The following is a 26,994-nucleotide window of genomic DNA, read 5'->3' on the forward strand; positions in this document are numbered from 1 at the left end:
CATCTCATTTAAATTATCTATGAGAATTAGCTCATCATTTAGGGAAAGTCATCACTCGTACATAGTTTAAAATTTTGTATATTTTATTGTTCAATTAATATATCGATTTTATTAAATAAAACTCAATTAAATATTTAAATTCCAAACGACTGTATCGGATTAAATTTTAAATAATTGTCAAATTATTTAACATAAAAAATTAGTAGTCGGAAATAACTTCAAATAAATAAATAAACAAATGATGTATTTTAGTTTGGAAATCTTTCATTTGCTAAGAAAAGTTCAAATTTTCAAAAAATAGAGAATTGTAGAATTTAGTCCGATTTTGAAAAATCGTATTGCTAACGAGCATTGAAATTTTAAGATCTTAGGGAGTTAATTAATTAATGTAACGGAATCGAAGTCCACCTCTTTTTTACAGGAGACTGTTTCTTCAACTTCAGGCATACGCGCTGCGGGTGTCTCGGCTTTTATACCATAATATAGTCATAGTGAAGTATTGAGCAAGAGATCATTAGAGGTATTCTCTCGGATCGATGATCAGATCAAAGATGCTTTTGCATGTGGGGTTGAACCAACAGTCATGAGTTCAAAGGATGTAGATTCTTTCCCCGCCTTCCTGAGAAAACGTACGGTAATCCTAGACAGTTATAGGAGACCCTGATTAAACAACCGAATTCGATCGAATTAAAAAGAATTAAATTTTTAATTTTATTTAATTCAGATAAATTCTGTTAATTCGGTAGCTAACTTGAAAATGAATTCTGTCTAATTCGGCAGGAAAACCAGAATTTGTCCAAATTAAAACGAATTTAAATAATTCTATTCGGTTGAAATCTGATTAATTCGAAAATAAATCTCCAATTTCTGGTTCTAAATCCGAATTAAATTGAATTAAAACGAATTTGAAATTTTTTGATCGGTTTTATTCTGTTTAATTCAAATTCAAATTTTCAATTCAGTTGAATTCTGTTTTGCGGAATTCGACAGAATATAACAGAACTAAAATTTTTAATTCGGTCGAATTCAGTTGCTTAATCAGGGGAGACCGGGTATGATTGTCTTATAGGTTGGTTGCCTGATTAAACAACTGAATTCGACCGAATTAAAAATTTTAATTCTGTTATATTCTGTCGAATTCTGCAAAACAGAATTCAACTAAATTGAAAATTCGAATTTGAATCAAACAGAATAAAACCGATTTAAAAATTTCAAATTCGTTTTAATTGAGTTTAATTCGGATTCAGAACCAGAAATTGGAGAATTATTTTCGAATTAATCAAAATTAAACCGAATAGAATTATTTAAATTCGTTTTAATTTGGACAAATTCTAGTTTTTCTGCCGAATTAGACAGAATTCATTTTCAAGTTAGGTACCGAATTAACAGAATTTATCTGAATTAAATAGAATTAAAAATTTAATTCTCTTTAATTCGACCGGATTCAGTTGTTTAATCAGGGTTGTCACAGTGGTAATTTGTGGCGATCGGCGTTGAAGAATCGCGAAGAAATCACTTCCTTTCAACGCTGATTCTTCGACGCCGATTAATTCATTGATGTCTACTATGACCGCTATGACAACTAACCCGGGAGACAACCTGGTCTCCCCTATAGGCCATTTTCAGTACGGTGACTGGGTGTCTTTCTATATGTATGTGAATGCGTATCGTTAAGTGGGTAGTATATTTTTTGGCTGATTTAAAATATGTATATATTTAATTTGGGTGATATAGTTTATTTAAATAGAGAATACGTCTTTTTTTTATGAGATGAGAATAAAAAAAAATTAATTCGTAAATATTTCTACTAACGCAAGCGGGAATAAAATATTCGAAAACAATGATAATAGTAAGACTCAAATATCGTAGTGATGACGATGCTTTGAAGTTGAGGTTCGAGACAGTTATGACCTGGATATCCGGTGATTGTAATCATTCGATGCATGACACAAACGACATTTTCAGATGATCTCACGTGGATAAATTTTACACCAAGTGAATTTAATGAACACGGGTTTTATAACTGTTTTTCATATTACTGAAAATTTTTTATTAGTTGGCTTTTTACTCGTAGTCACGACACTTGGCGAACAATACATTCTTATGGCTATTTTTGCTATAAATAAAGTGACCCAAAAATGGTTCCACATCAATGACCTTATAAAATAAATCAATTGTATGCAAATTTAAATATATTTTTAAGCTGTTTGTATTCTCAAAAATAAAACAACTGTTTTCCAGGCTATCGTATTGAAAAAAGAGAAGTAAAAATATTTATTAGGGTGTTTCGTTTTGAACGAATATTTACTTTCATTATACCTGCACTGAAAGTTTGAATTCCTACCCTGTTTAGAAGGAAGAAATTCGTTTTCTTGAAAGAAAACAAACGATAAAAATTGGCGCATGCGTCATTCTTTCTACAAATAAAGACAAAAATTTAAACTTTCAGGGACAGATCTGATGAAAAATCGTAAACACACCGGAAGGAAGGGTAGGATGGTCCAATACGCGTGTTTGCCACCTTCGCTTTCAGCTCGGGTAGATAATTACACACTAGGGTGAAAATGTTCTACTTTTCTTCCTTGGTGTGTAATGTGCTATTAATTTTTATGATACACACATAATAAAAATAAAATTGCATATTTGTAATGTTGGTACTTAAAATTGGTTACTAACTTATGAAGTTCTGGTGTAGGGGGCCATCCATAAATTACGTCACACGAATTTTAGGACTTTTGAACCCCTCCCCCCGTCCTTGTCACATTTTTATAACCCCCTTCTGATGTGACGTCACACATTTTTTAAATTTATGCATGAATTTAAAATAATCGAGAGAAAACAGCTATTTGAGTGTCTCACTTGCATTACAACGCCGCTCTAGAAGTTAAATGACGTTACATGGGAGATAATCTCATAGCGAGAATGCGAAATTATTAATAAATATAGATCACGTTCGTAAATTTTTAAAGTTTTTTATTCACATCTGAACTTCGCGTTTTAGTATTTTAAATTTTAACAGGTGACGTCACAAAACTATTGACCCCCCCCCATGCCCCTTGTCACATTTTGGTGATACCCCGCCCCCTTCCCATTAAAGTGTGACGTAATTTATGGATGACCCCTAGACTATGATGGCGCTACTTGTAAATTCTCAAGTTTCCAAGAATTACGAGCTAGATAGTGGGAGCTAAATAGTGCGTTATATAACAGAATCGTTTTAATATTTCAAGGAAGGATGGCGGGTTTTAATGGATGAAAATAAATAGATCTTATTCACTCTTTGTTACTCATTTTTTTTATTTTCTAGTATCTTTATTTAAGTTACTTAATAATAAAGTTAAGGCTTATGCTTCAGAATTAATTGTCAATATTTTTTATTAAGAAATAAACCTTCATAATAGTACTTTTGTGGAAATTTTTTTTATTGATAAAATAAGAATATTTGTCGAGACAGTGTCTGAAAGATATTACGCATTAAATAAGCCAGTAAATGAACAAAACTGATGATAAGACCACAGAAATAAATCGAAACAGTTTTAGTAACCTATAATCATACATCAATCGATACAAAATAGGTTAGATTAGAGTTCTAGATAAAAATAACTAGGCGATGTTATTGACAATAACGATGTTTATTTTTCCAGAGCTAATGTTAAAAAATACGAATTACATATCTTTAAATTTAGATGAATATGAATCTTTTGCGGAAAAACTGAAGTTGTTCGATCTATTGAATGATTGAAAATAACTTTTAAATCAATCGAAATGTCGAAGCATCGAAGAATTATTACCTTTTGTTAGAATGTAAATTATATTAGAGTGCAATTTTATGTGCAATTTTCAATACTCAGGCAACTAAATACAAAAACAAGACTGAAAAATCGCTGCTTATAAAATGCATAAATCCCACCCGAAGAGTTTTTTCAGAAATAAGTGAAGAAAATCTATTTTATGTAACTCATGCCCGAAGAATACGTCGCTAACTGGCTAAAGTCAGTCTCATAAAATTTTATATTAAAATACGTCTTTCTGATTGGTCAAAAGTGTGATTTAATGTACATTATTTATAGTTGGATTAGCGAGACTTTGCGCTCCGGTTTTTTACCACCCCCCCCCCCCATCAAGGCGCGATGTCTTAGGTATTAAATTTAGATGGTGGGGGTAAAAACCGAAAATATCCGAAACGCAGTCTCGCTAATTCAACTATAACTTATGGGGTCACTTTGAATCGCATTCAATTAATCAGCACACGCATGTGTAGATCAATGCAACGTTAGCTGAATTTTATAACCTTACACATCTCTATTTATTGATACGACATAAAACTAAAGGACGTTTTTTTTTATAGAGTTAAATTTTGTTAAGTGAATGCAGTTAAATTCCATTAACTCGGACAGTTAGTCTAGGAGCGGAAATTTCCTGGAAATTCCGACTTATCGAATGCCTCTTTTCCTTAGAAGAAAAACTACAGCGCATACGCGCTTACATTTACATGGATGATTGATATGTAAATACTCAGACACATACAAATGTATAGCGTCAGGTGGGAGACACTGTAGCTCGTAGTGGGGGTTAATATTGAGGGGAAGCTCCTAGTTAATGGAATTAAACTGCAGTATTAAACAATTATCCAATTTTATGAATGAAATATTTTTTAATAACAATAGAGTCAAGTATTTTTTCAACTCTGACTGCATGACGATGACTTTAGACATTACGGCGTTTTTTTTCGTGCATTCATTACATAAACTATTGTCTACATCCAGTGACATCGAGTATTATACTCTCGTGTGTTGGTAACCCTGATTAAAAACTCTGATTAAAACCAATCAAATCTGATTAACTCAATCGGATTTCTATCAGATTCGATCGGAAACAAACATTCCGATTTTTGATTAACGTTCAATCGGATTCGTTCGGCGGAACTTTCCGATCAGAGCTGATTCGAATTCCATCGAAGTTTTTAATCAGGAAATACTCGACTATAATCCCGATCCCACAAGATGTATAACACACTATTTTCAAACAGTGAATTCGTCTTACTTGGATAAGTTATCTGTGAACACACACACACACGCACATCCACACATACACACACACACACGGTACTAACTATATATTTGACTTACATAACATTTTTAATTGTACTATTATCCATTTATGCATCATGTTATAAAAGTGTGTATCAAACGTGTTTTAAACATCTTTTTTTTTTCTTTTTCTTGTCAATAATAACTTTACTCTCTGTGATTAAAGTATATGATAAAATTTTCACTCAAAACTATTTACAAAGATTATTTACATTTGATTATTAGAAATTGTATTGATTGAAGAGAAAAATTTATGTTCGAATTTTAGGGAGAAGACCCAATACTCAATTAGGGAACTAGTGGGTACTAGTTCCCTAATCGGATACTGGATATCTTACTTTAATTATTTTTTTACAATTTTTTAAAAATTTTAATCTATAAATTTTAGAAAGTATTATTTTTCTAGGCTTTTTGAATTCAACATTTCGAAATATCTATTTGATTTGTATAAATTTATTATGATTAGTTTTTAAACCATACATCACATCAAAATTTATGTACACAGAAAAAGGATTTCTTGGCGCAAGAAATATTTTTCATTATGAATTCAAGACAGAAATTTTCCTAGGACTAGAAAAAATTTCTTGGCACAAGAATTTTTTTACTCGCCCCAGGAAAATTTTTGTTTCTAATTTTCATTGTGAAAAATTTCTTAAAGCGAGTAAAAATTTTTTGCACCAAGAAATCCTTTTTTCTGTATAGAAATGAAAAGAGAGAAATTGAATTATTCCTGAAGCGAGTCTCCAAAACTTGCATCAATAATTTTTTGCAACTTATCAACTCTATTATTTTCATCTTTTTCAGTACCAGTATCAATAGATGGCTCTAAATTTTCTATTTTTTCGTCTACTTTCAAACTACTTTCATACTCAACTAATTTATTTTCGGTCTCCGCCTTATTTTCAATTAATTTTTCATCATTTTCACAACCTTCTACTATTCCTAATTTTTCTGTATTGCAACTTAATTTACTACTTTCATTAACATCCTCTTCACTTTGACTACTTTTTTTTTCCTCCTCATCATTGTCATCATCAACGTGAATTTGATTGTTCGGCTCTTCAACTTTTTTGTCAGATACTGCAACTGACTCACTTAGATCCTCATCAACGTTATTTGTCTCTTCCTTTTGCTGCACGTGATTTTCATTCTTCTCGGCGTTTTCTACTACGGAATCATTTTCTGTCAATACACCTCCAGAGTCATCATCTTTTTCCTTGTCCTCGGCTTCGCTTTCTTTAGTCATATTTTCAGTATCACTTTCTTTCTTCGAGGGTTCATTGATTTCATCAGTTTCTGCATTAGTTTCTTTATCCCGTAGTTTTTTTTCACCATCATCATCTTGTTCATTGACGTCACTATGATCAGCATCAAAACCTGAATTTTTCGTTTCGAAATTCGAGTCTTCAGCTCTAATATTATTCCCTTCAACATCAACATTAACATCTTTTTCATCAACGTCAGTATTTTTCTCATCACCAATTAGCTTTTCAGTGACGTCATTTTCTTCATTACAGTCCACTACTTTTTTATCGGAATCATTGCTGACATCTTCAGGTGGATTTTCCTTATCGTCGCTTGTTTCCATTGATTGTTTTCCGTCGACTTCGTTAGTTTTTGAATCAACGGCATTTCCCGCTTCGTCATCAATTTTCGTCTCATTACTTTTTAGGGTCGAAACGTCAGAAACGTGACTTTCTTCGGCGAGAGTCGAAGGTTCAGAAACCGACTTATCAGTTACGTCTTCGCTTGGCGGTTCGTTTGTTTCGTCATCTGCGACAGCAAATTTTTCTAAGACGACTCCCAATTTTTTAGAGTGGGTCAACTCGTGCTTCAAACCTTCGACGCGATTTTCAAAATCGGTATTGCAAATATTGCAAGTGTACGGCCCGCTTTCTGAATCACTATCGACGTCCATCGATAGATCCTTGTCTTCTTGTGTTTTTTGAGGCTCAGAAGTTTCCACATCTGTCGGAGATAAAACCGGCGAATCCCTCGAACGGCTCTGACGGAGTTTTTTCTGTAACTTCTTGCGACGTTGCTCTTGTTGAGATTTCTTGAGGTTTTCGCTCTTGACTTTTGAAAGTTCGATTTTCTTATCTCTCAATGCGTTCAAACGACTTTTGGTTATTCTAGTGCGATCAGTTTTCTCTGTAACCTCTGGACTTTTAGGAGAAACTTCTTGTTTAATTTTTTTGTCCAGATCATTGTTTTGTAAACTATTTTTTGTGGATCGTTTTTTGGGAACGACTTTTGATTTTTTAGGAGATTTTTGGTCGTTTTGGACGCTTTTGGTTTTCAACTTTGAGTTCTTTAGATTCTTTTTAGTCTTTGCTTCGTCTTCGACATCATCAGAATCGTCATAGTCTACTTCGGCATCCTTCGTTTTGCATTTTGAACCCTTCTTCTTATTTTCCGGAGGACCGACGAAAATATCTTCCAGAAAAACACTGCAGAGTTTAGTACTAGTGGGTTTTTGTAACTTTCTACGTTTTTTAGCGACTGTCATCTCATTTGGGTCAACTTTCAACCAACAATCCTTGCAAACTTTACACCCCGTGTGATGATAACGATACATGTCGACGCCAGCCTCTATAACATCATGGCATTCATCGCATTCACGATCACCTCCTTTAGATTTTGATTTAAATGACGACGCTGCTTTTTTAGGTTTTTTGTTTGTTACACTCGAGCAACTTTCGGAATCTGATATTTCAATAATATCTTTTGAAGACTTTGGTAATGTTGTCTTACGTTTCACAACGTGGGTTTTTATCTGTAAATTTATTTCAAAATTTTATATTCAAAATTATGATAGGGAACATTAATGTAAATATATCGGAAGTTTAATTGGTGATTGAGAATTAAGATAATTCATAAGAATAAAAACAATGAACGGAATTATTAAACTCAGAATGACAAAAAATCCTAAAGAACGAAAATAGTTTTGTACTAGGGGTGTGCGGGTCGTGTTCAAATCGAATGCAACAATTCGATTTGAAATTTTTATGGTTTTTTTTATTAGAGGGCATTATAATGAACAAAAAATGTTTATATTATGAGGAGTTATTCCCAACAGAAGAAAAGTTGTATCCACTTCTCACAAAAATACATGGACTGGTATCTTCCTTCGCCTTACGCGTCATCGTAACTCGAATTTAAAATTTTTTTTGGAGCTTTTTGAGGTTTTTCTACTAGAGGGCATCATAACGAACGAAAAACGTTTATATTGTGATGGGTTATTTCCAACAGGAGTAAAGTTACGGGCCACTCTTCATAGGAAGACATGGAAAGTGTCATCATCATTTATCTTCATTCATCCTAATTTATCTTGATATGGGTCTGAACTTAAAAAATAAATTTTTTTAAAGACCTTATAGGGTTTATCTTACTAAAGGAGATCATAATGAACAAAAAACGTTTATATTGTGATGGGTTATTCCTAACAGGAGCAAAGTTACAGGCTACTCTTCATAAAAAGTCATAGACAGTGTCATCTGCCCGTATCTGCCCGACGTCGATTATTCAAACAATAAATTTTTCTTAGGACATTTTAGGGTTTCTCTAACTAGAGGACATCATAATGAACAAAAAACGTTTATATTGTGATGGGTTATTCCCAACAGGAGTAAAGTTACGGGCCACTTTTCATAGGAAGACATGGAAAGTGTCATCCTCATTTATCTTCATTCATCCTAAAGTATCTTGATATGAGCCTGAACTCAAAAAATAAATTTTTCTGAAGACTTTATAGGGTTCCTCCTACTAGAAGAGATCATAATGAACAAAAAACGTTTATATTATGAGAAGTTATTCCCAACAGAAGAAAAGTTGTATCCACTTCTCATAAAAATACATGGGCTGGTATCTTCCTTCGCCTTACGCGTCATCGTAACTCGAATATAAATTTTTTTTTTGGAGCTTTTTGAGGTTTTTCTACTAGAGGGCATCATAATGAACAAAAAATATTTATATTGTGTAGAGTTATTCCTAACAAAAAAAAAGTTATGGCCAGTTTCCCTAAAAATTTTACGACAAATAAAAATAAAAATTACCTTTTTCGAATCTGATAATGGCTCACTATCTTCATCGATGATTTGTTGGAGGTTTCCAGAATTTTCGTAAATGCATTTAAGATCATAGAGCACATCGACATTATATCGACAATTCAAACAAATAGAAATATTTGTCATTTTGTCTGCTTTGTACTACGAACAATAAATCCTCTAATTATTTATAGAAATCACATTTTTTAAAAATGAATAAATTAAGATAAATACATAAGTTCGCTGATAATTAATAAATAAAAATATTTAGACTTACGTTATCATTAAATATAGCGTGTAATTTCTTTTGTGGATTATTTAGTGTATCATCATCGCTGAGTGAAAAAATTAGGCCTTTCGGACCTGCTTCCATACATAAATTACAACATCCACGCTTTCTTTGGGGTTTTTCATTTGAATCGCGTGCTTTTTTGTATTTATCAACAAATTTGGAGCATTGGTCTATTTCGTATGCACACTTGTGGCATAGTTTTGTAGATTGAAGTTTTCCTTTTTTTATCTGCAAGTAAGAAATACATCAGTAGTAACATCAACAATAACAATACCTTTAATATTTGTTTGTTTCAAATGCTCAGGGAGTGATCCCCAGTAGTCCGACTCTATCAAGGTCCGCTTTTGGGCGCCATTCATTACTACTACGATCTTTCAATAGAGCCTATGAGAAATATTCCAGAAATCTAGATCCAGTTTTTTATTTTTGTTCCGCGAAAAACGTTCCGATCTTTAAGTGCACGATTGCGTTCATGTAAAGGTACCGTTTTTGGCCACTTTAGGGCCAGTTTTGGACACTTGAAAAATTTAAATAAAACAATTTGTAAAAGTCGCAATGATGTAGTTTATTTTTAAAATGTGTTCAAAGATACTTTTACCCCACTGTCAAAATAGAAATTTTATTTTATACTTTTTCATTTATTAAAATAAAGTATTAAATTTGCAAAAATGGAGCAGTGGCCAAAAATGGCACTTCTACTCTATCTATAAGGCTGGTGATTCCGCGCGTTTTTATCCCCCGACAAAATATCTCCAGACATAATATCTCCGACAAAATATCTTGTAAGCAAAATTTATCTTTTTTATTTACATGTTTTATTTCCCTTATTATAATAAGGGAAATAAAAATACTATTTTCCAAACAAGAATTTCTTGGTTCGAGAAATCCGTTCAAAATATTTATTTTATTATTTTTAATTATCAATTTCTTGAGAAAAGAGCATCAAATTTTTTTTTTGTTGTTATATGGATTTGATATTATATTATGAGTAAACAAAAGAATAGCTTTACTTGAATTAAATAAAAACTATTTCCTTCAATTCTACGAATTCTTAAGGCAAAATTATATATTCTTGAAAATTATCAAAAATATATGTTCTTGTATCAAGTAAATGTTCTTGATAAAAGTATTTTTTTTCTCAGTGTAATAGAAACGATTTGAAACAATTAAAAAAAAAACTTTTGAATACTTTTGAATCACCCTTTTTTATGGGCACTTAACACTACAAATCGTTTTAAATCGTTTCTTTTAATAAGGGTTGTTACTATTCACAACTAATTTGGGTGCTAGTTTTTCAGGAAAATTGTGAAAATTATATCGAAAGATATTTTCTCGGAAATATTATGTCCGGAGATATTTTGTCGGGGAATATTTTGTCTGTAGGATATTTTGCCAGGGGATGAAAACGCGCATTCCCAAGGCTGGTTGGTAGTTTTCAATTTTTCTTTATAATTCTCAATTTGGAGCCTTATTATTATTATAATTTTTCATTATTAGATTTTTTAGAAATCTGGATATTCCGTTTGCCCTCATATCGAATTATTCAAAGAATTTTGCTGTTACTTATCATAATTAGTCGAGTAAGTTTCAAAAATACCATTGGTTCGTAAGTTTAAATAGGTGAGTATGTGTATTGTTATGGAAATTTTCAGGCTGAACAGGCGTTCTTATTTTTTTCTCTCTCATACACAAGTGGGCGAACGTTATTATCTCTGTCGCTCTCATACAGTAATCAGGAGGAACTTTGGCCGAGTTTTTCTCTTAAACAAACGAATATTGCCAAAAAATAAAAGCGCACTTCGCTAGATTATACAGTAGGAAATTAATGTGCGCCCTGTAGTTTATATTTAGAGACTTTGTTTCCGAGAAAAACTCAGCCGAAAATATATGATAACCCCTGCTTAAAACAAATAAATATAACCTCAAAATTTCAAAGCAAACAATAAAAAATGATATGTAGAGGAATTAAATTATAATTAAAATGGTAAAAAAATAATGGGTTACCTTTGCTGATAGACATTTTTCAATATTCTCACGAAAATTTTTTCCATCGAGGTAAATATCAAGAAAAAATCCTTCGTCGCTCGCACATATTAAACAACATTGTCGCGACATTGTAATAAAATTTAGATAAAATAAATGTCTATTTTAGAAAATGTAAATTATTAAGTCAGACAACATAAGTTCGCAACTATCGCCACAACAATTTTGTGAATTTAATATAATATTTATGATGCTCGTAAAAAAAATAATGAGCGAAAATGTACACTATAATAAATTGGCGGCAATGTTAGTCCATATTTAACAACATGGCCAAGATTTTGTTCTCAATAAGTAATTGTATATACTCCAATAGTTGGAGTTGCTCGGAAAAGATCCTAGCAATTCGATGTCAAGTTACCAACTTTTTACTACAGTATAGTTACTCAAATAGCAGGGGTCTCACGGCAAAAGTTTGTTTTCTTGTCGTCCAATACTATAGCTTTAGATTTCGGGCAAATTGATGACAATTTGTAGTCAATTGAATTGTCATCTTAAATAGACAAATTGACTACGAGTAGACGAAAATCTAGAGTCAAAATCTGACTGTAAAAAATAAAAAATTTGTGTTAAATTATTTGACGTTAATTTTCTGTCAATTTTTGAAGTTTCATTCCGACATATTTCGGGAAATATTCTCTCTACTAAAATGTACTAAAGTCTTATATTATGTTTGTTGTGTCTTCTGTTTACAGGTGCTTCCACCTGTTGATTAGACGTATTGTCATATAAATATATATACATATATACTGTATGGGGCACATTTAATATGTTAAGGCAGGGCCGAATTCGACAAATTATCGAATTTTAGATTTCTATTTTATTAATTGATTATCATTACAGATTTTTTCAGCTTCCGGAAAAATTAATAAGATGAACTTCCTCAGAGGAATTTGGATTTTGTTTTTCAAAATTTGTTTATTTCATGACAGCAATATTTTCTGCATGTAAAATGAATAATATCCTGAAAATTTCAGCTCAAAATATAAATTTTTATACCGCTCAAAAATCTTGAATGTTTCCGAATGATGTTTTTTGGAGATTTTTAATCGACTCTAGAATAATATTAAGGCTGCTCTATTTTTTCACCATTAACTTGTAACTTAATGAGTAAAAATAAAACTTATTATTCCGCGTCTGCTTTTTCTATGCGTCATGTTTGTTTTAACTGTCGATATTGTTATTGCAATAGAATCAAATATAAATAATAAATTAATGATAATTGTATATCTATCAAATATCCCTGGTGGAAATTTTTTTGAATTTTCTCTGAAAAACTCAGTTCTAAAGTTCTACAGATTTTTTAAAAGTTCTAAAGACTTTTTCAGAGTTTTTCAAAGAAAAGTCCGAGAAATTTCCACCAGGGATGACTAGAAGCATTTTTTCTATAACTGCAATTTTTTTTCTTGTTTCAAAAAATAACATCGCTGGTGGAAATTTTTCGGACTTTTCTCTGAAAAACTCTGAAAAAGTCTTTAGAACTTTGAAAAAATCTGTAGAGCTTTAGAACTGAGTTTTTCAGAGAAAATTTCGAAAAATTTCCACCCCGGATAGAATAAGTAAATAATTACATCAATAGATGAATTATTGTAAACATAATTAATTGAAGTATTCGTTACTAAAAAGCATTATAATGCTACTGCTTAATAAAAATAATATGTTTATAATTTTTTGAACTCAATAAATTTATATATTTAAAATTTCAAAGAATCATTTTTCCTTTTTCACGGCTGAAGACTCATATAAAAAGATATTACTGCCCTCAGCCTCTTTGACTTCAGTATAATTTGAGTATAAAACGAGCTTGGAATGGATATTTTCTCCCTACCACTTAAAAGTATGAAAAATTCAAAAATATTTCCCGAACATAAGATGATTTTGAAAATATACTCTAAAGAAACTTAAATTTTCGGTATAAACAATTTCGCTAGGCCTTAAATTGGAGAAATTTTTACACCAATAAATATTTGTGGTGAGAAAATATGCCTTGAGAAATTATTGCTGAGAAATTTTGTCACAAGAAATTATTGCATGAGAAAAAAGAGACGGTCGCCCTTAAATTCGTAAGGAAAGTGAATTAATTTGAGACCAATATCAAAGCCCAAAATGTATTAAATAAATTATATATGAATGCTAGACGGGGAAAAGTGGGCCTGGATGAATAATTACTCTTTCGTTTCAAGATAGTGTTCAATAATGGGGTAAAAAAACTCAATTTTGAGTCATTTTTGAATAAAAAAGGGTAAAAACTAAAACAATAGGCACCAGTTTTCATTTATTTTGTTTTTGGCCCAGGTTTAATCTAAACTGTAGGGTAAATTTTATCAAAAAATTATCTCCGTGTATCTATACCGTAGAGAATAAGATTGTTTTTGAAAATATCCATTTTATATAAGTAAGTTAATGGTCCGTGTTGCTTAATGGTATAAAAGTAATGTCTTATTACCATGTGGAAACGGCTGAAAGCTAAGCCACCTACTCAAAGATGTGAGATCATCATGTACAAAGTCGGAATGGGTATAAATGAAATAAGTAAACAGAGAAGTGGTAAAACCTGAATTGGAGTGGGAACACAGGTGCGGCTCAGGTAGACGAACCACTGCACGTCTCAATGCTATTATATTAAGTAGTTTCGATAAAATATAAAGAACATATTTGTATTTTTACGCTCCCTACAAGTAGTTTGTTTTAACCCGAGTAATTAGTGTTCTGTGTACCGAGATTCAAATTTAAAAATCGCTAGTTCACTTCGATAATTATAATACCGTCATTTAAATTAACGGTTGTAGATCCAAACTAAGACACAAATTTTATATGTAACACTTAATAATTTTGTGAATTTTCCATTCAAAAATAAAAATTTCTATGAAAAAAGATATTCAAAAATATTTAAAATAATTCATTACTTTTGTTCAAAATATCTTGCGTCAAATTCGTAAGATGCTGTGATAATTCGCATTTAAATTCGAAAAAAAATTATCATTCATAAATGTAATCTTTCAAGAACTCAAGTGAGTTATGATAAAATAAGTCAGCGATCTAGATAATTTAAGAATTATTTAGAAAACTCTATTTCGTTACTTAATAATTTTTGTGTCAAAATATACGGTTAGAATTTTTACAAAGATTTAGTAGTCTAGTTTTGAAAAATTTTAAATCTATTTATTAAGATTTTTTGAGTCTAAGTCGGTTTCTTAGTCTCCCTTAATATTTTCATTTTTATAAATGAAAATTATGTAAATTGTGAATGATTCATTCAAAACCAACGAACTGTTGCTGTTACTTGAGATTTTTTATATATGAGGATTGGAGTAGAAGGGATAAGATTCTTGAGGATGCGATTGATATTCACAGAATTTGATTGTTGGTCACAGAAATTACTTATAGAAACTCAGAAAAAGCCCGTGATCACTAGTTCTGTTGAAGATCAGTAAACTGTTGGTAAATTACGGAAATTTCTTTTAAAAACTCAACAAAGGCTCGCGATTACTCTACTTCGGTAACAGGTCAGTAAACTATTGGTAAATTATGGAAATTTCCCGTGATTTTTTGAATGAATTTGGAATAGTTTTTTCTGCCTTATATTTTTGAATGACAATATTTAAATCATACTTTAGTTGCAGGATGAAAATGAAAATCCTGTGGTCGTTTTTGAGCCTCATATCTCTATGTCGTATGGAAGACTTTCCCGATTGTGATCAGAAAAATTGGCACAGTTTGGAAAACAAGCAAACGGCGAATCTCGAATGTGGACCAGCATTTGAAAATCGGTGCTACTGTTCCAGAATTTGTTATGAAGGGAAACATCAGTATGTCGTAAACTGTACAAATTCTCAATTTTCAACTACTCAACCACTCGCACATCTTCCAAATAAAACTCAAGTACTCATTTTCACGGGCAACACATTGAGAAAATTGGAATGGAATATTTTTGGGACTTTGGATCGGATTCCGAGTCTTCAAGTGATCGATATGTCGAACAATAAAATAACTGAAATCAGTGGGAAAGCTTATCATCATGTAAAAAATGTTCAACGTCTATATTTAGATTTTAATGAACTGTCTTTAGACTCGCAGAGTAATCATCCTAGAGTATTTTCAAATTTCATTTCTCTACTTGAGCTGCATCTTACGGACGCTTTTGAGGACGGGAATCCAAAGAATCTCGCTGAAACACTGCACGATATTTTTTTCAATAGGTAATTCTTTATTAATATTCAAATTTCAATAACCCAATGCTCTAACACCAAAATTATTTGGTAATTATTGTTTCAGCCATTTGAATCAATTGATAAAACTGCACTTGGAACAGAATGAAATCTCCGAATTTAAAGATCCTAATGTTTTCTGTAATCTTCCAAATTTATTGGACCTACATTTAGGGGATAATACTCTCAATGCGCTACATTTCAACTTATCTTGTCTCCACAAACTAAGATTTTTAGATCTTCAGCGGAATAATTTCACGAGAATTTTAGATCGGGATTTAAAAACTCTAGATACTTTTGCGAAACACAATCAATCTGTGACGATTGATTTATCGAATAATCCATTGGAGTGTTCATGCAAACTCAATCCCTTTATTGAGTGGATGAACAAAACAAAAATTTTTGTGAGAAATAAAAATCTTTATATGTGCAATGATCGTAAGTATTTAACTAATTAGAATCTTGTGGGGTAAGGTGCGCACGCTTGCCCCATATGACTCTAATGCTATGGGGCCGTTCATAAAATACGCTCGCACTTATGAGGGAGGGGGTGTTGTTTACTGAGACAAAATGTAACAAAGGGGTTGGAAAGTCTAAAGAAACAGACGTTTTTTTGTTACGATAGAGTTATTCGTTTCATATTTGTGGATATATATAAATATTTCCGTCATAATGGGGGGGATCTGTCATTTGTGACGCAACACTGATAGGGGGATCGCAGAAAGCGTGACATAACGCGACAGGGGGGGGGGGGGGAAGGGGATCTAAAAAGGTGAAATTGAGCGTGCAGTATTTTATGAACGCCCCTGTATTACTTTTTCAAAAGTCTATTAAAGAAAATCTTTTACATTCGCTTAAAATTATCTTGTTTCATCCCTTGTTTTAAAATATACTATTTTTTCAGATGGACATAAGAAACATTTGCATGAAATGAAAAATTGTGTTCCAAAAGTGCGTTTTTCGTCACGATCATCGGGCTCGACTGTTGCCATCACGATGCTTTCTTTAATACTCGTAGGATTAATTTGTACTCTAGTCTATCTTCAACGTGAGGATTTATACAAAAAAATCGTCCCTGTTATTGATTCAGTAAATAAGCGTGTAAGATATACATCAATCGCAACGGCTAATTCTCGCGAAAACGATGTTTGAGCATAAAAATCATAATTATCGAACAAATAATGTATATTTGCTGTATTGTATTCATTTTATTACGTTTTTTACGATAGCGTTGGTTTGAGTGATCATTCCTATATCGCATAGTATATAGTGTTTTTTTAATCGTAAGCCTGAATGTATTTATGATTTTTCGTATCGTAGCTGATGTTTGTTTCTAATTTTGAGTCCGTAGGTCTCTTGGTTAAAAAACGTAAAGATTTTTATGTTAAACGCCACAATTTTCTGCGTATGATTACCATTTTAATATCTTTATTATTAATAAAAAATTAATATAAATTGGATTTCATACGTTTATATTTTAATTACCCAATGTTTTATTGTAATTTACTTGATTAAATAATAAAATTAAGTAACAACAACAATACGATTCGTAATAATTCATTATTAGTGGATTACTATTTTTTTTTTCGTAAATTTATAAATGCATTTATAATAGGATTTTATTTAAAAAGTATATTTCCATTTGAAAAAATGTATACTGTTACTTGCTTACCAACAATTGTGACAAACTATCGATAAAAAAGTATTTTACTTGATTAGCAGAGTAACTAATTTGAAATTTTTCGGATGATTTTACTGTTTCTCAAAATTCTTTTCGAGTTTTCTATATTTCTATTATCGATTACTTGGGTCATTTTCGTTTTATGTAAGCCGTGACGTTATTGCATTCAAACGTTTTTGGCGCCCATTTACCCTAAGAATGAAATTTTTCGTTCACAAATAAAAAAAAAGACATTCTTGAATTAGTACTCAGGTAAATCTTCTGATTATTCGTTCAATCGCAAATTTAGTATACATACATATAAAGTATTATTAATATACGTGAAAAACTATTAGTTTATGCACGTAAAAAAATGAACTATATAAATTGAGAATGACAAGTAGTATAATGATAAAGTGATCAGTAAATTTTATCATTCTAAATAATAATTTTTTCATTTATGATTAAAACGTGAATAATTACAGGATAAGTATGAAAATTTATTGTCTATGCAAGAAAAATTACCATTAAACAGAATTAAATTTTTAATTCTATTTAATTCAGATAAATTCTGTTAATTCGGTACCTAACTTAAAAATGAATTCTGTCTAATTCGGCAGGAAAACCAGAATTTGTCCAAATTAAAACGAATTTAAATAATTCTATTCGGTTTAATTCTCTAATTTCTGGTTCTGAATCCGAATTAAACTGAATTAAAACGAATTTGAAATTTTTAAATCGGTTTTATTCTGTTTAATTCAAATTGAAATTTTCAATTCAGTTGAATTCTGTTTTGCGGAATTCGACAGAATATAACAGAATTAAAATTTTTAATTCAGTCGAATTCAGTTGTTTAATCAGGGTACTATTTGAACTTTAAAAATCGTAACTGATATTTAGAAAATTGACGACACATATTATAAAATTTCCCTATCCAAAAATTCCTATAGAATCCACTCAAATGCGACAAAAACCGCATAGAATCCTATAGACTGTATTGGTTTCTATACGGTTTTTGTCGCATTTGTGGATTCTATGGGAATTTTTGGATAGGGTTATTATTTGGAATGTTAAAAAATCCCCATATTGACACCCGGGTTCCGAGTTATAGTTTTAAATACTAAATTTTAAAGTTTATTTTTTTCCGTGTAGACGTGACAAAATTTTTTGTTTCTATTTGATGTCTATGCTAAAGCCTAAAATATGATTTTTTAGGATTTTACCAATAAAAAAAGTTGTAAATAAACCCAATGAATAACAATTCAACACAATGACTATAATTTTTATGTTGTAAATATTTTTATTACAAATATTTGATCCTATGGTGATTTGCGAAACTATTCCATAAAAGCAATATTTCAAATCTAAAATAGAGTAAAAGTGCCATTTATGGCCACTGCTTCATTTTTGGACATTTAATAGTTTCCTTTACCTAATGAAAAAGTATGAAAAAAAAGCTTCTAATTAAATAGTATCTTTGAACACATGTTAAAAAATTAGTAATATTATTGCGTATTTTACAAAATATTGTATCAAAATTTTTCCAGTGTCCGAAATTGGCCCTAAAGTGGCCAAAACTGTAATATCTTAAATCGGTAGTATTTTGCTGGTTGAATTACCGCGTCTGCGCAGAACGTAAGTTAAGAAAATATGCTGTATAAAGCAAGGAGTGGTATTCGATGGCAGGCGTTAAAAAGTGACAAAATCCTAGTATAGCTGAAGTTGTCGTGCGTTTTATATTAGTGGGTGTCTTACGTTAAGTGTAAGGTTATGTCGTTAAATAACGATGAGACGTGGACTAAGTCCGCGAAGATCTTCTCTAGGATGCAATAGAACAGCATAAACGGTAGGTAATGATTACAAGATTATTTAATAATCCCATCATTACTTATTTTTATTAAGCCATTACAGGTGTGTCACGCATCATTACTTAGCTTAGGTAATTATAGTTAATAAACACAATGTTCTATTTTATACAAGATTTTCGGAATAATTGCACACTAATATAATTAGCCAATGGCAATCCGGCTCAATAAGACTGAATTTCTTTTTGTTATGATTGTAAAAATATCCCGCGACATTTCTCGGCGCCATGATATCTCAGGGTTATCTGGTTTACAGATTTGTTTTATTTGCGCTTACAACTTTGTCGCAGGTGCAATCGTGGGAGTAATATGAGTATAAGAGTCCTTTTATTTCTTTTCTTCATGATGCTCTATCTGGATTCTTTAGAGTTCTATTGTACAGGAGTAGAGGGGATCTTAAAGATAGAATTCTATCGTTTTTTTCTTTTAGAGATTCCGGGGGCATCTGGGCCACGAGAATTAACGATGACTAACTTGTAAATTCCTATTAGTTTTTAAATATTTTTTTTTTATTCATCGCAGGCTAACGTGATTCATTTTCCACGCGGAAAATAGTATTCATATAATTCGAAAACTTAAGCTAGAGTTATTTATATTTATCTTATCGTTTTTAATAAACGGTTAATTAATTCTGTTAATTTTCTTATGTATTTAGGTGGAGCTAAAGGTTAGAAATGATGGAGTGATTTAAAAATACAGCTGGGAAAACATGGAACTAAAATTTAACAGCGGTAAGTATTATAATTCGATAGTTTTAAAAATTTTTATGGAAAGTAAATTAAGTACTTAGTTTCTCTACAAATACCTTAGTCACAAATAGATTTTATCTGTAGTTTAAGTCAGAAGGTGACTGAAATACACAAGAATGAGATAATCAATTATGAAGATACATAAATTATCATATAATTTTATGTAAAGACCTTAATCATATTATACTTATTGTATCTAATGGAATTAAATTCTTTTGCTAATGGGGTACATGTAATTTAAAAAAAAATCATCATTAGTAAATATTTCATTCAGTTGCCCTAAGCAGTAACCATCAAAAATTCGTTGCAGTGCAATTTAAGTGACTGTATTATTAACATAATTTTCAGTTTCTGAATTCAAATCAATGAAGATGAGTTTCTCGTGTACTTCGCTACAACGCTCTAGCGAAAATCTTGAGAGCACAGAGTTAGCGAGAATAAGAACCAATAGACCATACAACAGTCTCACTAAGAAAAGGTAAATACATAATTGAATAAAGCAATAGTCTGACAATAAAACAATCCAATAAGACCTAAGGAAATTTATTGTGTATGTAAGGTAAGAGACTCAGTACCCGATCAGGGAACTAGTACCCGGTCATTTATGTATTTGTATATCTATATTTACTAAATTTTACTAAATGTAGATATACAAATACATGGAGTGATCGGGTACTAGTTCCCTGATCCCCATACACGAAAAAAAAAATTTTTTTAATTACTATTTAAAATTATAACCCGGAACCCGGTTGTCAATATGGGGAATTTTAACATTCAAATAGTCAATTTTATAATACGTGTCGTCTATTTTCTAAGTATCAGTTACGATTTTTAAAGTTCAAATAGTAATTTTTCTTACATAGACAATAAATTTTCATACTTATCCTGCAATTATTCACGTTTTAATCATAAATGAAAAAATTACTATTTAGAATGATGGTATTTACTGATCACTTTATCATTCTCAATTTATATAGTTCATTTTTTTCCGTGTACGAAAAATATAGATCCGGGCAAATCTGCATATATGAGACATTTATAAAAATATACAGATTTTTCCGGATGTACATTTTTTTTGTATGGATCGGGTACCAAGTCTTATACTTTACTGAGAATTTTTTGTACTAATCTCTCTATGAAATAGTAATTTTATCGAAATTCATATAAACATATACAGTGAAAAATTTTTCGTATTTTTGTGAAGAAAAAAGTCTATTAAAAATTTTATGTTAAATTTTTATCATTTTTGTGTGTTAATTTAACATACTGCTTTTGTGTTGTTTGATCAGTTCATTTTTAACACAAAAAAATGTTAATTGAAACAAAAGTAACATTTACTCAGTATTACTATCCACACAAGTGTTAACACTTTAAAAATGTCACTTTAATATAGAGCGCGTGTTAAAGTAACAAGAATGTGCTGAATTTACCTGAGACACTTATTAAGCTTACATAAAATAACACAAATAAAATTGTTAAATCAACACTTTATGTTTTTTGCAGATAACATTTGAATGTGCAAACGTTTTAGATCGTAGCAGAATACTAACATTTTTTTACACACATGAATACTCTAAAAACAGCATAAAAATTTATGTAAAATGTTCTATCGCAGTTTTGTGTTAATTTTAAAAAAATTTTTTTACTGTGTAATTTAATTTATTAGTGACTTCTGCGGTTTTTTAATAAAAATCATTTTCTACTCTATACTAGTTTTTTATTTTTGGCTGCTTAGTATTTTTTAAGACTTTGATTTTTTTGTAAAATAAATTTTCTTATAATAAAAAATGTCAATCTTACTTGACGTGATTTTTTTTACAGAAAATCTGCTTTTTATAGGATATATTACACACTTAATTTGTATCAGTAAATGCTACACAACCTAAACATACACACACGCTCATGAACGGATATACTAGTTTCCAAGTTTTTGAATTTGCAATATTCTGTACCGTAGTAGAAAAATATTTTGAAAGTATTTCTAATGGCATAATATTTATTATGATTATAGAAAAGATCCGAATCAAGAATATCATCAACGAACTTGGATCAACCGAGATGACTGTAAAGATGATTTTTGGGCCGCAATCCGGTCCAATTATGATTACATCATGGATACAAATCTCATTGATAGTTGCAAGGTAATGAATCAGTTTCTTAACTTCTTAATTTTATTCCTGAAGAAAATGAGATTTATCCTCTAATTTAAAAAACCGATTTTTGATAAATTTAGGAAGCGGATGGAGAGCTTATATGGGACGAAGGAGATGTTTCAACATTATCCTGGGGATTAAAAGAAGTCAGTTGTCAATTTTCGGAACTATATTCATGGCTAGGTATTCTACAAGAAATGGTTTATTCCAAAGAAGAAAACCTTCTAGACAAAAGCCTTCGCGCTGTAAGTAAATTTACTGATCAAAGCTTTTTAAATGTTTGAAAAATTATGAAATTTAAATTTGATTTTTATAAATTAAGGCTCACATGGAGGAGCTTCGACGTAAGGCTTATCGACGACGACTATTCAATGAACAAGCTGCTAAACTTGTGGCTCGCACACCTTCTCTTAGAGATGAAGTTGCATGGCGAGTCGATCATTTGAATGCCAAATGGGAACTTGTTGAACAAATAATGGCCCCAGCTCAACCCGCTTCTGAACATCAGGATGTTTTCACTGGTAACAAGTTGTTTATTTTTTCACACGGTCCTTTACTTTCAATTTTGAGATTTTACACGGAGAAAAATGTTGACTCGAAACCTACTAATTTTTATTATGCTGTCGACCAAACTTGAAACAGGAAGTGAAGCATCCAAAAAATTATTATGCTCTTATAAAAAACTATTATGCCGCATTACGATTCTTAACATGTATGAAAGTAATTGTTATTAAAACGTATCAATAACCCTAGTAGCTGTTTTAGTCAAGATTTTGAAATCACAGTATATATAGAGTCAGTTGTAAACACACTCGACAGGCAGACGTTGTTGAATTTGATTTCATTTTATTCATTTCTTAATTTGAATGGTATTTGAAAGGAATCTAAGTAAGTTGTTGATATTGTAATTTGAGGAAATGTTTGAGATAATGAATATGCTGTTTTACTCTATTACACCTGTTGACTTTGTAAAAACTAGACGAGGATGTTAACCATAAGATTCGCCTGATGAAGCTGGAATGAATCAGCGAAACGTTGCAAATTTTATAATATAACATCTTCACTTATTGTCCGAATTCCCAAGATTAAATTATTTGAAGCTTATATAGATATAATATTTCACTGTATTCTCGTCGACTTGCTCAAGATTTGCTCTAGAATTGATCAATATTGCCACTAGAGAAGTTTCTTGCGCGTAGTAAGTATTGTGATAAAGCATAATAATGTTTGGATGCTTCACTTCCTGTTTCAAATTTGGTCGACAGCAAAATAAAAATTGCTAGGTTTCGAGCCAACATTTTTCTCCGTGTTTATTTATTGTTTTACAAATGAAAACGATCTCTCGAAATTTGCACTTTATTTTTTTCTATCAATTCTTAATAAAACTCGCGTATAAAAACTGCGAAAACGGTCTACCTGTGGGTCTATTTCAGTGGCAACGTTTTCATCTGAATATTCAAAAGTGATTTTAGCGAATAAAATGCAATAATTGTAAAAAAATAGGAACTTTTAATTAGTAATCAAATAAAAGTAAAATAATGACTGCTGGCCTGCAGATTCAACCATTTTCCAGATTATTTTTCTCGAGTTTCACATGAAAATTTGTTGGCTTAAAATACTTTAAAAAATCAACTCAATAAAAAATTTTTTAGCGGTGTACGGATTTAAAAAATTCTAAAAATGATTGAAATTTATTGAGATCGAATTTGATGGTGAAGTATAAACATATACTTTATATTCTTTTTTTTAGATTTTGAACACGAAGTCAAATGCCTTAGAAAATGGTTACGAGAAATGGAATCACGATTGCAGCCTTTGAGTTTCAACGTTGACTGGACGTTTTCAGAGTTGGAGGAGAAGGCAACCGAGCACATGGTAAGTACGATAGTTTTAATTATTTTTCCAAGTAAAAATGGTAAAAGTTTTTTGAGACTAACAAGTTCTCTAATTGACCTTTATGTTGCCTGTACAGTCAACGTCGTGTATTCGTACCGTAATTGGTTACAAGCGCACTTATTATTTCTCTACGCAAAATACTCTACCAACACACAACTCTCTTAAATAGATTTCTATGCCAATATATCAATATGAAATATATTTATAAAAAATTAAAATCATAGAGAGGTGGACAATAATTCAAAATTAGAATTTATTTTTGACCATACATTGGACGTTTCGTCCCTTTATTGGGACTTCTTCAGCAACTAAAACAAGTCATTATAAATGATACACAAAATTATATAAATAAACAAAACAATTAATTATATAACCACAAGGTACAACATAACCAATCTCAAATATGATCACAACCTACTTTGATCATATAAATTCTGTCGTCTACTAGATGTTTTTGAGACATCCGTCATTTTATTTAATGATATAAGAATAATTAGCATTTTTGATATTTTAATTACAATAAATAAATAACAATTCAATGAAATAAAGATAAACTCCAATTCATGTGACACTCAATATATATACTCTCAATTAGTGTATAATTATCAAAGCATAATATATTAATGTTGATATTTATAAACTGCAGTTTTTTCAATTATCTGTCCGTTAAATTTGAAAACTTCCTTATAGATACAATTTAAATTCTGTGTATCAGTTCTCAAATTCATTGTGTTGTTATTTTTTATATGGAACATTTCGCTAATATTTCTTTTGTACCAGTTTTCTTCGTAATCTAAAATAGTTGCATCGTCAAATTTAAAATTATGGCCTGTCTCCAAATGGTGAAATATATTTATGTTGTAAAATAATTCAATGCGAAAAAAATTTGGACAAAGTTATTAGTAAACCCTTCTTAAGGGGTAACGGTAACCGATTTTCAATTCAATTTAATTTACGGACTAACACTAGAAACCTAAAATAGAGAGTCTTTAGCGTTTTTTAAAACCTCAACAGAGGGCTAGAAATTTCGTATTTTCAAAAATTCTAATTCGTCTCCGAGAAAAATTGTTTTAAAATTCTTATTTACTCTACGAGTGCAACAGAGACAGTCCCGTTTATTTTTCTGAGTGTGAGAAAGAGGTCCGGTAGCGTATCTCCTTAATTATCATATCTTATAAATGTTTAGTCCGGGTCGAAAAATTTGATCTGTTTCAAATCAAATAAAAATTTTAAATAATTCCTCTTCACTTTTACTTTTTATTTGTATTTAAAAAAGCTTCACAAATAAGTTTGTCTATTTTTTTCACAAATCAAAGCTCTTATCACAAGATACCTATCAAGGCTCAATACATTTCCCTATAATCTACCGATTCTCGGTTCAATTCATTGAAAATTTTCATTCAGCTGCGAGAAAAATTTTGACAAAGCCTCCATTTACTGTGCAAGTGCAACAAAGACAGTCCAGTTGGTCCACTCGAGTGCGAAAGAGAAAAAAATACGACCCCTTTATGAAATTACACACTCGGTATTAAATTTTTGACTCGAGGGATTGAAAATTTTCTTTCTTTAGAATAAAAAATGATATTTTTTGAAGTAGGAAAGTTTGTTTCAAGTAAAGAATATTTTTTTTCTCGACTGTAAATATCAAGGAATTTATATTCTTTGCCTTTAGTATATTATTTTATCTCTTCTTATGTATGAGAATGATATTTTCTTGGTTGGAAGAAATTTATCTTGATCTAAAGAAACATTTCTATCAGCGTACGTGCGGAATTCAATGAAAAACTCAATAGATATGTATTCATATCTTGAACTAATCGCTAAATTACCATGTCTATAGTTCCACATTACTCAGCTTTGCCAGCTTGAATGTACATTAGATATATAAATATGTAACAATAATGGAAAAAGTTACAAAGTAAAATTCCAGTCACCAACAAATCTTCAATTTTATTCATTGGGTATGAGCTAAACAGCTGCTCTTTAGCAGCAGATGTATATTTTTACCAATCTTCAAATTCTGACTTACACTATATTTATTTTTTTACTTTTAAATATTTATAAACCAAGTGGTCAAGCTAATCTAGTTATTTACGAATCTAAACATGTTTCAAATAAATAACATTTTTGCTGAATCGAAAAAAAAAACCGAAGTTAAAATTGGAAAAAGTAAAAATTATTTCTGGCCGGGGATACTTCTTATACGTGATTTTATTGTTCGAACATTTTGTAGCTGGAAAAAAACGAATAAAACGAATTCGGAACCAGGCACGTGCAGGCACACGATTGTGGGCAATCACCTACGGCATATCTTGCGTGTTGAAGCGCACACGGCACACATACATGTTTAGAGTTTTTGTTTTCTGTGTGACGAGAGGGGCAAGAATATTATGCAGGTGATTCCTTTACATAAATTTTTTCCATTGGGTAAATTCATTGTTTGTTGAAAAAAAACGGGGGAGAGAAAGAATGAAATTTCTCCATTTCTGAAAAAATTGTTCTCCGCAATTAAAAGTTTCGCAGAAAACCATCCGCGTTTCGAAAATTTTAACGGGAATAGATCTTTTGTCTCAGATTACATCGAAAGTATGTCGAAAGTTTTTTATCCCGGGGGTCCTTTCTATAGGATGGTAGCATGTGTGTGCAAGGACGTCATCCCATTTGTTGATGGCTAGTAGGTTCACCCATTACGTTAAAACATAATATAATAAATATATAAAAGAACCGGGCACAAAATACAATATGATGATCTCACTGAAGGAAGAGGAAAAAGAGTAGGGAGGATTACTAGGCATTCTCAAAGTCTGCAGCCGATCTTTCCCGAAGCAAACCGCTCGGTTGTCTACGTTTTTACTCACAGTTATAGAGTAGAGCGACGCTAACTAAAGTCTGTTAGCCAGAGTAGCCGTTTCGCGGCCGTTGGTGCTTGTGAGCTAATTTATCTAGTTAAAATATTTTTACTTTGTTCATATGATTCACGCTGGGATAAAGTTTA

The 26,994-nt window shown here is 31.0% G+C and overlaps 3 protein-coding genes across 5 annotated transcripts in view; 2 read left to right on the top strand and 1 right to left on the bottom strand.

Moving 5' to 3' along the window:
• Nucleotides 1-3,279: 3,279 nt before the first annotated feature.
• Nucleotides 3,280-11,750, bottom strand: LOC130670137 (eukaryotic translation initiation factor 5B-like). The gene is made up of 4 exons (XM_057473356.1): nucleotides 11,433-11,750; nucleotides 9,414-9,656; nucleotides 9,146-9,298; nucleotides 3,280-7,866 (listed from the first exon to the last, which is right to left on the bottom strand). The coding sequence occupies exons 1-4, from the start codon at nucleotides 11,541-11,543 to the stop codon at nucleotides 5,815-5,817; spliced, it is 2,559 nt and encodes an 852-aa protein (XP_057329339.1). The 5' UTR covers nucleotides 11,544-11,750; the 3' UTR covers nucleotides 3,280-5,814.
• A 2,265-nt stretch (nucleotides 11,751-14,015) lies between these two features.
• On the top strand, nucleotides 14,016-17,185 carry LOC130674294 (phospholipase A2 inhibitor). 2 transcript variants are annotated; one of them, XM_057479597.1, is made up of 4 exons: nucleotides 14,016-14,974; nucleotides 15,092-15,667; nucleotides 15,744-16,114; nucleotides 16,581-17,185. In XM_057479597.1, exons 2-4 carry the CDS (start codon nucleotides 15,093-15,095, stop codon nucleotides 16,826-16,828), a joined length of 1,194 nt encoding a protein of 397 aa, XP_057335580.1. In that variant the 5' UTR covers nucleotides 14,016-14,974; nucleotide 15,092; the 3' UTR covers nucleotides 16,829-17,185. The 2 variants fall into 2 exon arrangements, with proteins under 2 accessions (XP_057335580.1, XP_057335574.1); XM_057479591.1 differs by having other exon boundaries at nucleotides 14,017-14,974; nucleotides 15,086-15,667; nucleotides 16,581-17,184.
• Nucleotides 17,186-19,009: 1,824 nt separating this feature from the next.
• LOC130663031 (klarsicht protein) overlaps nucleotides 19,010-26,994 on the top strand; it is a 49,599-nt gene continuing 41,614 nt past the window's right edge. Inside the window, exons 1-7 of one of the 2 annotated variants that reach the window (XM_057462072.1) lie at nucleotides 19,010-19,186; nucleotides 19,857-19,932; nucleotides 20,299-20,428; nucleotides 21,962-22,091; nucleotides 22,184-22,348; nucleotides 22,426-22,624; nucleotides 23,854-23,978. In XM_057462072.1, coding sequence (XP_057318055.1) covers nucleotides 19,911-19,932; nucleotides 20,299-20,428; nucleotides 21,962-22,091; nucleotides 22,184-22,348; nucleotides 22,426-22,624; nucleotides 23,854-23,978 — 771 coding nt within the window. In that variant the 5' untranslated portion in view covers nucleotides 19,010-19,186; nucleotides 19,857-19,910. The remainder of the gene's footprint in view (nucleotides 19,187-19,856; nucleotides 19,933-20,298; nucleotides 20,429-21,961; nucleotides 22,092-22,183; nucleotides 22,349-22,425; nucleotides 22,625-23,853; nucleotides 23,979-26,994) is intronic. The other variant, XM_057462080.1, reaches the window with a different exon arrangement.

This window comes from Microplitis mediator, chromosome 1 (genome assembly GCF_029852145.1).
Source record: "Microplitis mediator isolate UGA2020A chromosome 1, iyMicMedi2.1, whole genome shotgun sequence".
NCBI lineage: Eukaryota > Metazoa > Arthropoda > Insecta > Hymenoptera > Braconidae > Microplitis > Microplitis mediator.

Bases quoted from the DNA above. Each gene is read 5' to 3' on its own strand.
- LOC130670137 (XM_057473356.1), bottom strand. From the start codon at position 11,543: ATGTCGCGACAATGTTGTTTAATATGTGCGAGCGACGAAGGATTTTTT. The intron at 9,657-11,432 runs GTAACCCATTAT...TCTTACTTGCAG, and splicing joins AAAAATGTCTATCAGCAAAG to ATAAAAAAAGGAAAACTTCA. The intron at 7,867-9,145 runs GTAATTTTTATT...ATAAATTTACAG, and splicing joins CATTATCAGATTCGAAAAAG to ATAAAAACCCACGTTGTGAA.
- LOC130674294 (XM_057479597.1), top strand. From the start codon at position 15,093: ATGAAAATGAAAATCCTGTGGTCGTTTTTGAGCCTCATATCTCTATGT. The intron at 15,668-15,743 runs GTAATTCTTTAT...TTATTGTTTCAG, and splicing joins CACGATATTTTTTTCAATAG to CCATTTGAATCAATTGATAA. The intron at 16,115-16,580 runs GTAAGTATTTAA...CTATTTTTTCAG, and splicing joins TCTTTATATGTGCAATGATC to ATGGACATAAGAAACATTTG.